Here is a 17,483-nt window from a genome sequence, read left to right on the forward strand (position 1 = left end):
AGCACAGCGCAACCACCATCTTGCAGGGTCATGCAGGCTTCCCCAGGCAATGGCAGTCTGTACTGAAGTTCAGCCAAGTCCTTCCCATATGCTGCAATGAGGTGGAGCAGGCATCTGAGAGACTTGCTGCAAAGTAGAGATGCCTGTGGGCTTTGCTAGATGCAGTGTTGAAAATGTTTCACATATGGTTGGTGCCTGCTGTGCACTTCATCATCCTCATGAGGATGTGGGAGACCAGTTTAGATTTTGGTGTCTTCTGAACCACAGCACATCTGCAGGATCCATAGACAGCGTGGCACTGAAGGCATAACTTCGACCAATCATTTACACTGAGGAAGTTTTAGCCCACCTTTCTGAATCTTATAATTCTCACACAATGAAAACTTTTCCTTAATACCACATACTAGAAATTTACTTTTCTGAAAGCTGAAAGTTTGCAATTTTGGCAGCCATAGCACCAACATGCAGTGTGTGGGGAGAAACCAGAATCAAGCCTTTTGATGCTTTCCTGAAAAAAAGCATGCAATTCTTTACATCTATTTTTAAAGAATGAGCAGATCTTGTCAGAGACAAAGGAGAAAAAGTTGGTTTTGAAAATCTGCTGCTCTGACCCTAACCTTTAGCCTTTATTTTCAGATATGTATCTTTCCTGTTCTTGACTAACACCTACATATCATTTCCCTAATTCTTTCCATGTATGCTTGTCCTGGTCTACTGAGCTGACATAACTCAAGTAATCAGGCTGATGTTGGAGGCCCACAGTTTAACCTTCAGTATGTTGCTATGTAGTTGTTAGGGCTCTTGTTGCTATATAGTTGTGTCTAACTCTTGTTAGATACAGCACAATTAGCCAGGTGTTATGAAAAAAACCCATAATTAGTAGAAATAGCAGAACTGAACTTATGAAAGAATATTTGCCCAGCAACTTGCTACAGCAATCAATGAGCAACAGCTCTGAGCAGGCCAGCAACCAGTGGAGATGAAAGACTGGAAGATGTTCTCCACCTTACAAAAGTCATCCACCTCAGCCCGAAGGAGGGTGACACAACTTCACTTTCAGGGACTCCTGAGTGTGGAGGACCTCCAGGGATGCCTGGGACCAAACTCACAGGGCCCGAATGGACACGCTGGCACCCTCCTCCTGCTGACTACCGACAACCACCACACCTGTCAGCAAGCAAAGGGGGAGCAGAGATAACCATGTTTCTATAACCTTGTAGTGTTTACATTATTAGTCACTCTTCTGCAGAGGCAATAAATACCCAGACTCCTTCACATGGATCCAATGATTGTGTAATTACTAATGCATCTGTTTAACCTGTCCTGATCTAAACCATATCAGTGTTTCAAGTTGCATGGACCTTTATACAGTTTTTATACTTCCGTATAAGTTTCCTAAGAGAGTTGCTTCAGAGGAAGACCAGGTGCACCCTCTTATCCCGGCCCAGCATCAGCTGAGGAGTGCATCCTCAGAGACTATCACAAATTTATCTATATGATGTTGCAGCTGGAGGGTTGCAGAATTTCTTTTGAGCAATTCCTGAAGAAATTAATTTTTTCTTTAACTCCCTGGGTCACAGATGAAGTTATAGGCACAAATGGTACTGCCATGTGACATTGTCTCGGTCTGAGAGAGCCTGAAGCCTGCGACTTTCCCAGCATTTTAAGTTTCCTTCACATGTGAGGAAGGGACAACACAAGTAGGTGTTTCCAGGGCTGTAGTCCTGCATATGCCTGCCTAGGACAGCGCTGGTGGGCCTCGGTATTGGTGCATTGCCCCTGATGCCCAACTTCCTGCTTGGGTTTGCCCCAGATGAGCTATTTCCTGTGCCCTGACAGTGCTTGGAGATGCATCATGCAGAATCCCAGTTGTGGGTGCATCATCCTGTGTGCTAAACCACTACCATCACCACATCCTTCACGCAGCCTTGAGCAGGACATGGGGTCAGATATGGTGCCAGAAAGGTTTCTTGATAAAAGAACGTACTACAGCTTTAAAATCTTGGTCTCTTCCAGTAGATAGGAAGCCCCTGGCTGCAGTACAGTACTATGTTCAAAATCTTGTTCATGGGCAAAGAGGAAGTAGAGCATAAATATAAGCCAAGCATTTATTGTTAGTAGAATGGAAATCTTAAGACGCTAATCATTATTACTGCAAATCTAATCATTACAGAAAAAGAAAGAATAGTAATGCAGAGCGCACACTTCTCAGTTTTTTTTCCTGGTGGTATGCTCACCCTTCCCCTGCTCCTCTGGGTCATAATGTTGGTGGTTTTACGCTGCTGGTGGGGGCGGGGGGGATGTTAGAGCGAGTTGTCAGCATCTGGGGTCCTCAGCTGGGAGTAACGTGATATTCGTGTTGATGGTTTCTTCTGCCTTCCTCTGGGATCCACTTGGGGATCCAGAGGATCCCTTTTTATGTGCTAACACACTTTTATATCTTTTTCTTCATTCATCTGCAGCTCCTTGTTACATCCAAATTTACTATGAATGATGCCCTTTACATATGTTAGGTACTATTTCTGGTCTCTCTGTTACCCATAAAACAAGTCTTGTCTGGTTCCAGGTCTGCATTTTGTTAACTAAGCCTTAGTGAGCTGTTTAAAGCTGGGGGTCTCCAGTGCCAGCCAGTGCCTCATCTCTTGCCATCCCATGCCTGTCCTCTACACCACAGCCTGTGGCTCCACTTCTCAAGGCCTCTCCTGCCATGCCGGGTCTGTATTTGTTTACACTACATCATTGTGTTAGAGTCATAAATTCTCATTCTGCATAGAATAACTGCTAGTTACTGCTATCTTTGTAAAACCTCACAAAGAAAAGTAGAAGAAATTAGCCACAGACATGTGGTCAATTAGAGGAATTATTGTCACTGCTAAACCAACTAGAATAAAGCTGCAGGCCCGCAAAGAAAGGTTCAGACAGAGCAAGCCTGACAAGCTTGCACACTCAGTACAAAGCTTATGACCTATTCTTAGTAATGGCAACACCGTATTACAGCACTAAATGGCTACAGGGAGCCAGGGTAGGAAAGATGCCTTCCTGTGTTGTTACTGCTCTCCAGAGAAATGGTACTGCCCCAGCTCATGTAGCGACGCCAGCTGCCTTGGGCCAGCCTGGCCCCCATGACCACCTACGCTTCCCTGAGCCCCGGACAGCCACATCTGTCCCCAGCTCACAGGTTTGCTCCCTCCCCGTTGCTCCCTGCTGTCCTTCAGCGCACACAGGCATGCAGAAGGAATACCCCATGTCCGGCAGTCCTGCCCAGTGCGGGTCTCCATGAGCCTGGTGCCCCACCCTGCTGCCCGCACAGCTGCCTCCTCCCAGCCTCTGCCCTTCCCCAGCCTTCGAAAATCCCTTCGTTTTGCACTCTACCCCGCAGGTTCCTGCCAGGGCACTTAGAAACAACCCGGAGGCCCTCTAGCTCTCAGAGGGCCTCCAACCCACAGCTGTGGGCATCTACAGCTCTTCTCCTGGCACTTCCCCTCATTTGCCAAGGAGAGACTCCACTAGCCATGCAATCTGGATTAGGCTGGCTTGCTCTGCGAGGTGTCTGAGGCACAGTGTAAACAGGAGCTTTCTGGCCCTGGGCCCAGTGCCTCCTTCCTGCGGCGACCACTTTAGGCGCTTGAGAGACAGCACCAACTGAAACCAGATGGGGACCCTTTGCTGCCCCTGAGACAACTGGCATTGGGTGGGCAGCATGCCCCTGACTAAACTGCCCCTTCTGCCTCCCAGGCAGCATAGCTGCATCCAAAATGCCTGCTGGGAAGAGTCCTTAGCCTGTGCTAAGACAGGCCTTGGTGCTTTCTGGGGAGAGCCAGTTCACACGTGCCAAGCGGTGATGCCATCAGTCGGGACAAAGCTCGAGCTTGTGCCTCGACCCCGTTTTGTTTGCTGCTAGAAGTCAGCCATTCCCACATTCCTTGCTGGGGCTGAACCCCACAGGTCTCACCCCCGGGACAAACATTTGCTGTGCCTCTCAAGGGGCAACTGGCTGGGGGGAAGGAGGGGGAAATCACCCAAAGTGGAAATAACATCAAAAAACATCCAGTCTTAGAGCATGCAGGGGGCAAAAAAAAAGGATGAGAGGTTTTACACTCTCAGTATGAACCTCCTAAAGCATTTCTGGCTTCTTTGCAACCCTGTAATAAGCACTTCTGCCCCTCTGACTGGCCGCATCCTGCTTCACTATTTCATAATGTGACAGCAGGACCTGAGCAGAGCACATTAATACTTTCTCAGCTCAGCCCTGAAGCTCAGCCCAGGAAGCTCCCCTGCCAAAGTTCACATGTTGCATAGGGTACACATAAGCACTAGAGAAGAGGAAATATGTACTTAAAAACCATCAGGCTCAGCGTGAAGAAGGCATTGGTTTTCAATGCAACTATGAATTAAGGTAAGAGACAATTATATTTTACCTAGAATTTGATAGAACTGGATGACAAGGAATGGTATGTCTCATGAACTTAAGGAAGGTCGTCACTACACAGCTCTCAGAGTCTTAACGGTATTTCATTTGGGCAAAGATGATGGAGGCAACACTTGTGAAACGTGAAAGTAGAAAGGGGAACACTTATATTAGCCACATTGGACCAGGGCAGAGAAATTCTACTTGGTGACTAATTATATGTGGCATCTTGTGGTAAAAGAAATATTCAACCCTGCCAGAAGTCTTCAAGGCTAAAGCAAAATGCTAATAAGTGAATGTGGGTATGTAATATTAGCACAAAAGGATGGACCAAGAAGATACAGCTCTTCTATTCTGTTTGATGTTTTTGTTTGATGTCTGCTAGGATTTCACAGAGAATAAACTCACCAGCATTGCATGTTTTTAGTTTTGGCCAACGAACTATAATCATGAACATCAATGCTGATGAAAGACAGGCCAGTACAGAAAATCTGGTAGAGAGGATAGAAATAGTCTATATGGACAGACTGGCATGGTAATGACAGAGATTCAAAAATTTGACCAAAAAAACTTTCTGTATGACCACATTACTTAATTTCTCTGTGACTCAGCTTTCCATAGGAAGGATGTTGTAAAAAGATATCTGTTCATTTTTATGATACATCTGTGTAATACAGTGGCAGCAGTCCATTAAGTAATGTTGTGGTATAAACATATATCCAGAAATAGCGGTTCCCAAAATCTAGTCAGTTAGGGCAAATCCTGTGTGGAGGCAGTGCAACCAGAGGCAGTGAACTGGTTAATAGAATAAATGAAAGAAAGCAACCGCAATGAATTACAAGGGTATGTCAGTGCAGAAAAATACCAAAAAGAGAGAGGAACTGGTCAGAGTGTCTGTAAGGAAGAGAAAAGCTAAAATTTGACAAAGGAGATACAAGAATGACCAGTAAATTGAGAGGTCTGTCATGATAACGTCCTCTTCCCGGGAAAGGGCTGGCAGCTCCATTATTTAAATTTCATGCAGATGCAATTAAAAGGTTATAAGCGCTGCCCTCTAAAAGAAAGACAGAATAGATGATTTAACAGATCTCTTGTTTCTAATCTCAAGGACACCATGACAACATGATCTTATTAATAACAAAAAGGGGGGCAGGAAGTAAATAGGTGCAATTATAAAGGCGCTGAGAGGATGGAGCTAATGGCAGCTAGAAACAACTGCAAACAGTGCACACAGCTACAAACAATCGTGTGTTTTAATTGTCCCTTCAACAGAAAATTTGAACGAAATTTGAGTGCCCCTTAAGAAGAGAAGGCCTGGGAAAAAGAAGTACTGAGGAAGAGCAGGTAAGAGAAAACATGGGAGAAACGCTCAGCTATACACATTTTAAAAGATGTAGAGTATGAATAATGATAGTCTAAAAAGAAAGGGCAAATAAGCAAAATAACAGGCTAGAGGAAATACCTGTAAAATAAAATTTCCAAGGGTGATCCTAGGAGTTAATATCCAGTAAGACAATGATCCCAAACTCCCTTTGCCCACTAGGCAGCCCACAGGGGGAAGCCTTTTCCTTTTCCAGCTCTGCTACTGCCCTTTGGTGAGACGTCAGGCCCCAGCAGCTGAGTGCTTCCTCTGTTGAAGTGCTCCACAATCTTTGCTAGGATAAAAATACTGTTCTTCAAATGGCCCCAGTTAGCTGTGTGGGCTCAGTACTATTCCCGTACTGTTTATCTAATTTGCCTTCCCTGTGGCATGTCTCTGGGGGCAGGACATTGACTGGAAACCATCTTGGGTTGCACAGGTTCTGCAGAGGACCCTAGCACCAGTGTCCTTGCATTTGCTCACAGGATCAAGACCACAAAATCATGATCCTGAGGAAATGGATGAAAATTTCACAACCATTTAAGTGATTTTTGAATCTCTATTTTAAGACCTGTGGGGAACACAGATGCCTGGATCATACTCTCAAGCCATAGTCTCTTAAGTGCATAAGTCATTTCTGAAACAGAAATTTAGGGCTCTGGGTTGCTTAGGGCCAGATTTCTAAAGGTACTTTGACTGCTAGAGGTTCAGACTGACACCTTGTGGGATTTTCAGAAGCACCTCAGTGCTATAATTCAGAAGAATTATCTGAATCAATGTTAATTGATTTATACACAAACTAGGCACTGAGGCAGTCCAGGAAAATGCCTTCATGTAGCGCTCTGTGTCTTCACTTGCTCAAGAGCCTGTTCCAGGAAGGCCATGTTCCTTTCTGTTGCTATTTAAGGAACAGCAGTAATAATAAATATGTTCCAGCAAGTCACTTGAGAGTTTGGAGAGATGTCTAATGATACAGGAAGATCCAAAGAGCCTCAAAATGGCTTGAGACCTTTGAGTAAACTGGACAAAGAGAAAGATCTCACCATGCACACCTGGAGAGCAGCAGCAGGGAGAAGAACGGGTGGCGTGGATTATTCAAAACTAAGCTTTTATTATCTTTGAAAGTTGCTTTTAAGTTGTTGTTGCTTAGGCTTGGTTTGGTTTGAAATCACTCAGTGTTACAAGCAGCCTTGGGCTGGAGAGATTCGGGGAGGCGGAGCAGGCATCTGGCAGAGCTGCTCTGCTGCAGCCTGCAGCAGGGGCAGCTGCTCACCAGGCTCCTGGGTGTTGCCATCCCAAGGTCGGGCTGCCTGTGCTGGGCTGCGGGCTCCGCATCTAGGAGCTGCCTAGAGCTGGGTTACCTGGGCTGAGGAGCAGGTGGGACCCCAGAGTGCGGGCACCAAGTCTCCTGCACTGCTACAGTGTCGGTCTCAGCGGGGCTTCTCCTCTCTGCAGTTGAGGGAGTGAGCTGAAAGCATTCAAGTCTCAGCTTACTGCTTCTACTATATGGCGAACTGCCACAGCCCCAGCAAACCACACACCACTGTGGCACTGCTCTCCCTCCTGGGGAGCTCTCAGCAAGTCTTCCAGGTGGAGGGACAAAAACCAGCAAATACAGGAAATGTTGCTGAGGGCAGGATTTGCCCAGGGCAATGGAGTTCAGTCTGCTGTGCCCACTTTTTGTGGAGTTAATGCAAACAGTCCGAATGAAGCCATTGGCCTGGTCGGCTGGGTGGGGCGGTGCATTGACAGACCGATGTGTGAGTGCCTCTTGCTCAAAATAATAGCTCTGAGGTTGCTCTGAAGTGCGGGCAGCGAAGCCACCACAGCTGTCAGAGACAGTAATAACTCCATGGGACTTTTTAATCAGAGCACATCTTATCTTGATGCAATGGGCTAAGCTGAAACTTGTGCTCTGGTTACTGCACTTTGGTTATTGCCAGGTTAGCTCTCTAAATTTATTTGAGCAAGCATTTTCCAATGCTATAAAACTTTATGTGAAGGTTACAGAGATCCTGGGGTTTTGGACTCTGTACTATCCCCTCCTGCCTTCTACCAATGAAGCCTGATCTTTTCAATACATTTTTTTCACCAAAACTATTGGTTTAAATTTGTAAATGTACAGGCTGCTCATCTCCAGGTAGTGGAGTCTGCTTCTAATTTAATTTGTGATGGATGCATTTGTTAGGGGACCACAAGTCTCTGCAACAGACTTGGCTTCCGTTTCTGAGTCCCTGAGTTTGGATACCTTAAAAGCTGTGATTTTTCAAAAGCATTCAACACCCTTCCTCTGCACCTTGAACTCAACCAAAACCCCCCAAAAAGCTGCCCAGATCACTGCTCACTTTTTAAAAACTTACCTTCTAAGTCTTGGGGGAAGCCTTCAGAAATTAAATCATCCAAATGCATAAGCAGTTATTAACATTGCAGAACTCTGCCTGTCTGCAAAAATAGACCAACTGATCTGAGAATACATCACTCAAGAAAGAAACACCAAAGAGAGGAATTTCCTCACCTTAAAGTCATCAGAGAAGGACTCGGGAAGCAGGGAGCAAGGATGCACCTGGAATTACACCACATCTGCTCAGAAGTTATGGAGGAATGGTGAAAGGACTGGTTAGAAGTAAAAAAAACACACAGGTTTTAACAGAGAGAGTGCAGACCAGCTATTTGATAACAACGTTCTGGTCCCCAATCTGTGCTGCTTTTTCTCCACGGATATCATACAACCCCTTCTCTAAACCAACCTCAGCAGCTACTCCCTGCTCTTCACAGGATCCTGCTTCCTTCCAGAGGGTCCCATCCTGGGATTTGGGCTACCTAGTGCCAGTTGAAATAGCTGGGGAGAGGAGAGTTTGCCTTTTTCAGTCATTAGTTACCAAAGCAAAGTCACCGTTGTTGAGGCTAGAGTGTCTGCAATAGCTCATTTGCTCTGCCTTCCTGCGTATCCCAGGCTGTAGAGTTTTATCTGGTGGTTCCAGTGCTGAGCTCCTTAACTGTGACTGGCTAAAGCCTGTTTCCCAGACTGATATTTTCTCTTGATGTGGACACCCTGAGACATGCAAAAGCCACTTTTTCCTGATGAAAGTCTGTTCCAGTCATCAGCCTTGCACTGTTGAAGAGGTGTGTTTGATTTCTAGCTTGGATGTTTCTTGCTTGAATTTCCATTGATTTCACTGACATCATATGCCTAATCCCACTGGATTGTCACGATTGTTATCACCAGCAAATGTGATACTGTTTTGTCAAGTCAGCTTCTTTTTAGCAGCTCAGCAAGCACCACTCTGTGTTTTTTCAATGAGAGGGTTTTTCCCTAGCCCACAAATCATTTCAGTGACTGTTTTTCTATACTTTCTCAACCTTTTATGAGTTTGGACACCCAAAGCACACATACAGCTCCAGCACCAAGCTCAACAATAGCAGAATCTTCCCTCTCTTATTCCTTCCCACTTGGTATCTCTTTAAACACCCAAGGGCTGCGTCAGCTTTTCTTACCGAAACCTCTGGCTGGAAGCTCAGTTTCAGTGTCTGCCTGTGTTTGCAGAGTCAGTGTTTCCTAGGAGATGCACCCCCACTCCCTAGACACAGTCTGTGTTGTTTAGCTCCCAAGTCCGCAATTCTGGTTGAATTAAAACAAACTTGAATCATCTGAGGAGCCCCAGATTACTTAGATCTCTCTGAATCACTGTCTGGTTCTCAACCTTTTTTATCACTTTACCTTGCTAGCTCTGATTGCCCATCTGCTTTCAGACCATTGATGAAAATATTGAAGAGTTTTAAGCTTTAGACTAGTAGTCTCTGCAGAATTTTGAAAACAATATTCCTGATTCAATAAGGCTCTCTTCACTGACAGCTGTTTTCTGAGATTTGACAGCCAGTCAGTCCAAATCCTATTGTGTTGCTTTAGACTGGAGAGAAGATCAATCAAATAAGCAAGCAATTCAAGTCAAAGCTTCCACACAGAACCTTTTATCAACCTTGTAATGCCATCAGATGATAATGAGTGTAGCATTAGCTACCCTCTCTCCCTTTACTATTTAAATCTTATTTTGCCCAGGATAAGTGTTAGGTGACATTGTTTCATCTTGCTTACTGCTTTTGAATATTGGCATTGTGTCGGCTGCTTCCAAGGCTTGTAGAAGTCTCCTCATTTCAGGACTGATTGAAAGACTCAGTTTAAAATAACTGCATCTGCTGGATTGGATGTGCTTTTGACTCTGGGTAACTAACATGATCCCAAGCAATTCCACTGACCATCCCTGATGCCACCCTATTCTTAAAGCTAAGCTAAGTGAATTGCATGAACCAGTTGTGCACAGGACTAAAAAATAAGCCCTGACTCTGTTTAATGTATTGCCCATAAATCTAAGTGTTCTTTTGGGTATCATCCAAACTGCAGTTAACAGCATCCACAACAGCCTGGTGGTTAAGTGCTTGTAGCTGGACTTGGTCAGGAGTGTCACCCAGAGTACTACTAAGATTTTAGATCTCTTCTGCTGCTGTTTCCACCAACCCTTGTTCAGTCCCTGGAATCTTTTGTTGTTGTTGTTAGAAATGCCACCAGAAGCTGTGGCATTTCATTTGAAGGTGCATCCCTACAGCCTCTCTGAGAATCAGGGCAGGCAAGAATCGGATGGGTGTAGTTGCAAACACACAAAAACAGCTGTGTTTATATGTGGGTAGGGTGGTGACAGTTCAGCTTTAAGGGTGAGAATGGGATATGCACCCATATGGTTTCACAGGGGTTCCTGCAAAGCCTACCGCCTTCCGTGGGCCAGCGTAAGTCTGAATTTTTAGTACGAAGTTCAGACCACATTGAGAATATGCTTCGTTTGCATGAGAAAAGCAAGTTAACTAATGTCACCCAGAAATGCTGACTAAGGTGTGAAAATTGAGAGTTAAATACTTTCTTATCAGCATATTGTGCAAATCTGAAACATGAACCTCTGGCAGAGATCTGCTTTTGGTTATTTTTTAACTCTTCATTCACTGAAAGCCAAAGTGCTTGTAGAGCCGTCTTCTTGGCAGTAAAGCTTGCAACATGGTGCTTGGCAGGAACTGAAGTACCAAGAGTGATAACTGGAACAACCAGATGTGTAAACAGGATTTTGATCTGGTCTCACCCAGCTTGATGTTAATGCTATTTGAGGGTTGAAATGTAACTTCTGTTGTTTAGATGAGTTTGTGAATCTGTCATAATCTCACTTCCCTATGCATTACATACAACACACACAATACAGAATGGTGGGAATAGCTGCATTGAGAAACAGTTTTTGTCCTGCAGAATATAATCTTTTAGACAGCTCTAAATGTAATTAAAAGCAGAAGTTTTGTGGGGAGCAGGCTGTAAAACTGCTGGGGCAATCTGCAGAAAGAGAAAAGCAGTTGAAGAGTTCCATGAGAAGCAGAAGTGAATGTATTATTTCCTGTATTCAGTGAGGGAAAATGTCCGAAGGAGAGATCTTACAGACACGTGCCATCCTTATTCAGTAATTCCTACATTTTTCAGTTAACTTTTCCCCTTATTTGAATATTTATCATAAATGCAAGAGAGAAAAACGGGTTGAAGCTGACAGGGAAAAGACAATTGCACATACTGCAGTGGGTTTTGCAAGACTCACAGAGAATATCTGTCAGGGAAGCATGAAGGGTGGACAGAATTAAGTTTTCTTGCTTTAGAGTGTAATAAAATTTCATCACATTATGCCTATCTGACATGGGCTGTTTTTTGTGAGCTCTTGGAGTTTGCAGAACACCTGTTGAGAAGCATTAGCTTAATTTGAGAAAAATAGTGTCATATGAGCTACATTTTCAAAAAGAAGTGACCATATTGCATATTCAAGATGAGTGGCAATGGAAAGGTATGAGTATGTAGCTGGTGATATCCAAAATCTGTGCACTAGTGGGTGAACAAACCACAGACTGTGCCAGCAACTTTGGATACTGCAAATGTCATTTTGATAAATGCCGTTCTCTTTCGCTCCTGTACCATGCAGTATCTTATCCTTTCCATTGGCATAGGTCCCACAGGCTTAGCAACCACACATTTCTTGGTAAAGGAAATAATTTACTATTATAAATGATCTCTACCAGTGAGCTAGTGGAAATTACTTCAGTGAAAAGTACTTCAGGAGAAATCCCAGCCCAAGTGAAGTTCCACCTTACCTCAGTAAGGCCAGAATTTTGTCCTGTACCTCTGTGTTAATGTGCTCCTGTAAAGAAGTTAACCATTCTGAAGTCTGTCCAGCTTTCCCTCCAAGCGATGTCAGTGGAAGCAGGGTGTGCAAAAGTCTGCCAGACCTTGTTGGAACTGTATTTTCTTATAAATCTAGATATTTTTCTGAGTCAAACAAAATATAATTGCATGTACGGATTCATACTGAAACTCTCCAGGGGAACTAACTGTGTTTCTAGACATGAATTAAGGGAGAGAGCATGGGAAAGACCAGCACAGCCAGGGGCCCTTAGACAGGAGAAAGTAAAACAAAGTGATCTCTTTCTCTCCAAATCATAAACTTCACATGGCACACACAGTACATGTAAGCACAACCCAACAGCCCTCTCTGGCTGCCACATTTTACTCTGCCTGTGTGGTTAGCAAAGATGCCAAGAGAATACAAGCAGGCACCACTTATTTTTTTCTTCTGCATGTGAGAGGACTTTTGCCAGTCACACAGGGAGAGACATCTCTGCAAGAGGAACGTACATGGCAGAGTAGAAGTCAGAGCACTTTGCAGGGACATTGTGACCTCTGTCTTGCTTTGTCACAGAGCCACAGAGTTAGGAAGGGGCCTCCGCAGGGCTCTAGTCCAAACCCCTGCTCAGAGCAGGGCTAGTTATATCAGGTTGCTCAAGGCCATGTCCAGTTAAGTTTCAAATATCTCCAGGGATGGAAATCTCCCAGCTTCTCCAGGGTCACAGTGAAAAATTCTTCCACATAGTGAATAAGAATCTCCCATGTTGCAGCTTGTGGCTATTGCCTGTTACTCCTCTGGGAATGGTTTACCTACTTCATATCCACACCTTCTCATTAGGTAGCTGCAGACAGCAGGAAGATCCCCCTGGAGCAATCTCTTCAAGTTTGATCTAATCCGGCTGTTGGCCTCTCGTCATATGCCAAGTGCTCTAGCCCCCAACCATCTCGGTAGCTCTTGGCTGGACTCACTCCAGTGCATGAGTGAAGATCCAAGTGCAGAGCATGCTGGCCACCGAGTAGGAAAGAGGCTTGGGCACTGTGCAGATGGGCCAGGTAAAAGCTCAGTGCTAGGGAGCCAGGTTCACTTAGTGACTCATGCTCATCATAAGAGACTTAATGCATCCCTGACACTTCTTGTCATTTTAGAAGAACCTGCTAGCTACATTTAGTTTCTGAAGAGAAGAAAAAAAACGTCAGGATGGAAAGGCGGAAAAAGATTGGCCATTGGGATTGTGTAATACATCTCCAGCCCATTTCTGTATCCTTCCACAGTGTAGATAAAGTAATGACTGGACAGACACCTGAAGGAATGGGGAACCTGTCACACATCCCTGTGGTTCGCTTTAATTAGTCATCTCACATGTAGAAAATGATTATCTTGTTTGCAATTAGCATTGGCCTTTGCCCCAGCTTCTCTGTATTTCCTGCTAATCTCCCTTTAATTCTGCTAGTATCAGACACCACACATCCAGAAACTGGGGAATTAAATGGGGCTGCAAGCGAAGGGCTGGATGGAGTCTGCAGGCAGGCTGTTCCCAGTTCGAGTGGAAATGCTCTGCCTGTGGGTGTGACTGCCTGCTGCAAACAGCCTTCCCCGCACTGTGCCCATGCCCTGAAACTACCAGCTCTGAGACAGCCTTTCTTCTAGCCCACTTTTCCTGTGCAAAACCACAGAGATTGTTTTCTAATGACTATGGGCACTGCTCATTTAAATGTTTTGGGGACAACTAGACTTTGAACTTTCAGAATAAGAAGGTACTTTAAAATGGAAAGCATGTGTTTCCAACTAGCACATTGAGAAATGACTACAAAATAAGAGGTCAGCTTTGTGGCCCACGCCAGAAACAACAGTCTAGCAATGAGGCATTAGGAGAAAACGTCAATATGGCCACATTAACCGTCAGTAGGGGAGTTTGTTGTAGTTACCAGTAAGTCATATGAAACTTCTTGGGCAAGGATTGTCTTACACCTCAAGAGATTTTTACTTCATGCTTAGCCTTGCAAGGCCTATTTTAAACATAGGCTATAAAAATTATCGCTATCAATGAAACATGGAAATGTAGGTTAGGATTCCACCCACTCCACTTTAAGTGTCAGGAGTGGAAGTAATGATGACATTCGTGTCTACCACTGAGTAATGTGCCTCTGCCCAGTACAGTCAAAAGGAGTTTTGGCAATACAGTCAGTGGAGCCATCTCGTCTTAAAGCAGATTTGTTCCAACCTGCCTTTGATCATTGCTCTTCACTGACTGTATTGCCTACCTCTCCCAATAACAGTAGACATAAACACCCACCTTAGAGATGCTCTAAGTTCACTGAACTGATTTTATAGTCAATGGGCTAAAATCATTGGCTTCCTGTAAGAAGGTTTGGACACTGTGACCAAGGGGTAGTTATTAGTTGCAACTTTGTTATTGGTGAGTTTTCTCTTTAATCTTAGCTTTAACAGGATGTTTTGGCCTTGCAGTCATGTCCCTGGACTTCTGTACAGTGTATCACGCTCAATTTCCCTTCATTTCCTACAGAGGAAGCAAATAATGGGTACTTAACACTTCTTTACCCAAACCAGGAGGAGACCCAATGTAGTAATAAATGTGCCCCCTTAAGATTTTTGATCCCCTGTAAACAGAAATCTTTATGGAGACTCAAACACCACATCCCGAGGGAGTGCAGAGGAACTAATGGATGCAAATTAGGGAGCGCAGAGGTCATAGGGCTGCCTCACATATACTAACCAGTTGGATGCAGTATAGTCTCTGAACTAACAAGCCCTGGCTCTACCCTGACTACCCTGCACCCGAGGCCAGGGCAGTCATCAGATGCTTCAGTGCTTGAGGAGAAGTGTCAGTATAGTTTCTCTTCTTTTGATTATAGGATGATTTTTTTTTTAAAAAATCTCATCAAAGATATGCTTGCACCTAGTGGATGTCCCTGTCCCATCTTTGCTACAGCTATATCAACAGGCATCTGCTCAGGCCAAGCCAAACTGGCTGTCTCATACACTTCCACCCCAGGGTTATCATGTAGGGTTAGATCCACTTTTGTTGGTGTTGGCAGGTAACATACTGATTAACGACAGTTACATTTCAAGTATCTTTTCCTGCTGAACACTGCCCAACAGAGTAGGAAAGCACATTTCTCACAGTGCAATGCACCACCACCTACAGAGTTAGTCTGATGTCAGCTTGCTGCTACTTCTGCTGTTCTTCTGATAAGGGCCTATTTGACAGCCTTTAAAATTCTCTTTTATTTTTTCTTAAAATAAAAAATAATTTTCAGTGAAGTACATGTAACAGAAGAGTCTAGACTTCTATTTGAAACTACCACCACCTCTGCAGTAATACAAGTCTCGCAAAACCAAATAGTGACATAATCCCAAAGTGTTTGTGTTGATGAGGTTTCTCAGTATTGTTCCATAGCAGATGCCGGATCTCTCTCTAACATTCTTTTTTGCCTTTTCATGTTCCCTCTAGCCAGAAAATTCAGCATGACAGAAGCATTCCCAGAAGCAACGACTGAGTTCACTTATGATGACTATGCTTTTCTCTGTGATAAAATCGATATCCAGGAATTTGGGAAAGTATTTCTGCCAATATTTTACATTGCAGTGTTTGCCCTTGGCCTCACAGGGAATCTACTGGTGGTTTTTGCTGTTGTGAAAGAAGGCAGTAAAAAGAGCATTACTGACATTTATCTCTTGAACTTGGCAGTCTCAGACCTTCTCTTTGTGATCTCCCTTCCCTTCTGGGCTTCCAACGTGGTGCATGGATGGACCCTCGGGACTATTCCATGCAAAGCTGTTTCTTCGCTGTATTATATCGGTTTCTTTGGGGGCATGTTTTTTATCACTATTATCAGTATTGACAGATACCTGGCTATTGTCCAGGCAACACACTCTCTGAAATCTCGAACAATGAGCCATGGCTTTCTTATAGCTTGTGGAGTATGGGCAGTGGCAATTTTAGCTTCAGTGCCACATTTTATATTCACCCAAAAGCTAGAAAGTGACTGCATTTCTGTGTACCCTGATGAGCTTAAGAATATCTGGATGGTGTTCTGCAATGTGGAATTGAACACCGTTGGTTTTTTTATCCCAGTCTGTATCATGTGCTATTGCTACTTTGGGATCATCAAAACCCTGCTGTCCTGCAAAAAACAGAAAAAAACACGAGCTATAAAACTGATCTTGGTTGTGGTGATTGTGTTTTTTCTGTTTTGGGCCCCTTACAATGTGCTGATTTTTCTAGAAACTTTAAAGCACTATGAGTTATTTGTAAGTTGCAACCAAATTAAATCATTGGACTATGCAATGCATCTGACTGAAACTGTTGCATTCACTCACTGTTGTCTCAATCCTGTTATCTATGCTTTTGCTGGGGAAAAATTCAGGAAATACTTTTATCATGTCTGCTTAAAGTACTGTCCATTCATGTGTTTCTGTGGGCCTTGCAACCGCTACCAGGTCCGTTCTTCAACCAGTTATGCAGAAAGCATCATGAACAGCAACATAACCTTAAATACCAATGACCAGGATGGCTCTGTCTTCCTCTGAAAAGCTCTGTGAAGAAGAAATCTATGTAAATATGTCTTCCATAGGGCTGACAGCCACTGGGAGATTGCCATTACCCATGTGAAAAGACTTATGACCTCAGTGAATTACTGGCATGGTTCTTGTTAAGTATTAAATATTCTAAAATAGTAAATATTTTAAAAACAAAAGCAGTACAATATGTCAAGGCTGAGTATAGAATTGAATTGAGAGAGGGAGAGCAAAAGAAAAAAACAGCAGTCTATTCCTAGAACAGAAGATGGAGAAGAATTTAATAATTGAGGATAGCGAAGCTGTTGAACAATTTTATCATGTAAGAGAGTGTGTGTGTATCCATATGTGGTGCAAATGTACATGGATGTAAACCCTTCCTTCAGTAAAGATGGTAGCTGACTGTTAGTAGGGAGGATTTTTTTTTATGTTATATATTGACTTATATTCATATGAAAGTGATTTGGGGGCTACTGATTGCAACAAATGTTTTACCTGTGCTTTCATACCTAATAAAATGTCTGGTGTTAAAGAAGAGTTCTTTCTGAATATGTGTTTAGTGCCAACAGTACACTTAGTGTTGTACAACTTGCAGTAATCAGAGCAAGAACTCTTCTTAAGGATTTGGGACCTGACCTAGAGCTGATCCAAACTGACAGGCGTCCCTGAGGACACGTTTGCCATCTGCACTCTGCAGCCTCCAGGGATCCTTTTTACTCTTGCAATGACAATCACTTTGGTGGGAAAATGTCAATCAGACAAGACAACTGAGAGTCTTTTCCCAAGGCCTCCCTCGAAAGGTCCTGCCATTATCTGTTACAAGGGCAAATGAGATTTTGTAGGCATTGCGGATTAGAGGTAAATAAATGGAAAACATACAGTTCCCATCTACAAAGCTGAGATCATCTCTACAAAGAAGAATCAGGGACCAAACTTATAAAATGAGTCCATGTAGATGCAACCCTATTTCTATACAGAA

The 17,483-nt window shown here is 43.8% G+C and overlaps 1 protein-coding gene across 1 annotated transcript; it reads left to right on the forward strand.

The window, feature by feature from the left end:
* The first annotated feature begins 4,264 nt into the window (after positions 1–4,264).
* On the forward strand, positions 4,265–17,041 carry CX3CR1 (C-X3-C motif chemokine receptor 1). The gene is made up of 3 exons (XM_026118924.2): positions 4,265–4,396; positions 5,681–5,752; positions 15,438–17,041. Exon 3 carries the CDS (start codon positions 15,452–15,454, stop codon positions 16,514–16,516), a length of 1,065 nt encoding a protein of 354 aa, XP_025974709.2. The 5' UTR covers positions 4,265–4,396; positions 5,681–5,752; positions 15,438–15,451; the 3' UTR covers positions 16,517–17,041.
* Positions 17,042–17,483: the final 442 nt, after the last annotated feature.

The sequence above is a fragment of the Dromaius novaehollandiae genome, chromosome 2, assembly GCF_036370855.1.
Source record: "Dromaius novaehollandiae isolate bDroNov1 chromosome 2, bDroNov1.hap1, whole genome shotgun sequence".
NCBI lineage: Eukaryota > Metazoa > Chordata > Aves > Casuariiformes > Dromaiidae > Dromaius > Dromaius novaehollandiae.

Coding starts and splice junctions, on each gene's coding strand:
- CX3CR1 (XM_026118924.2), top strand. CDS start 15,452: ATGACAGAAGCATTCCCAGAAGCAACGACTGAGTTCACTTATGATGAC.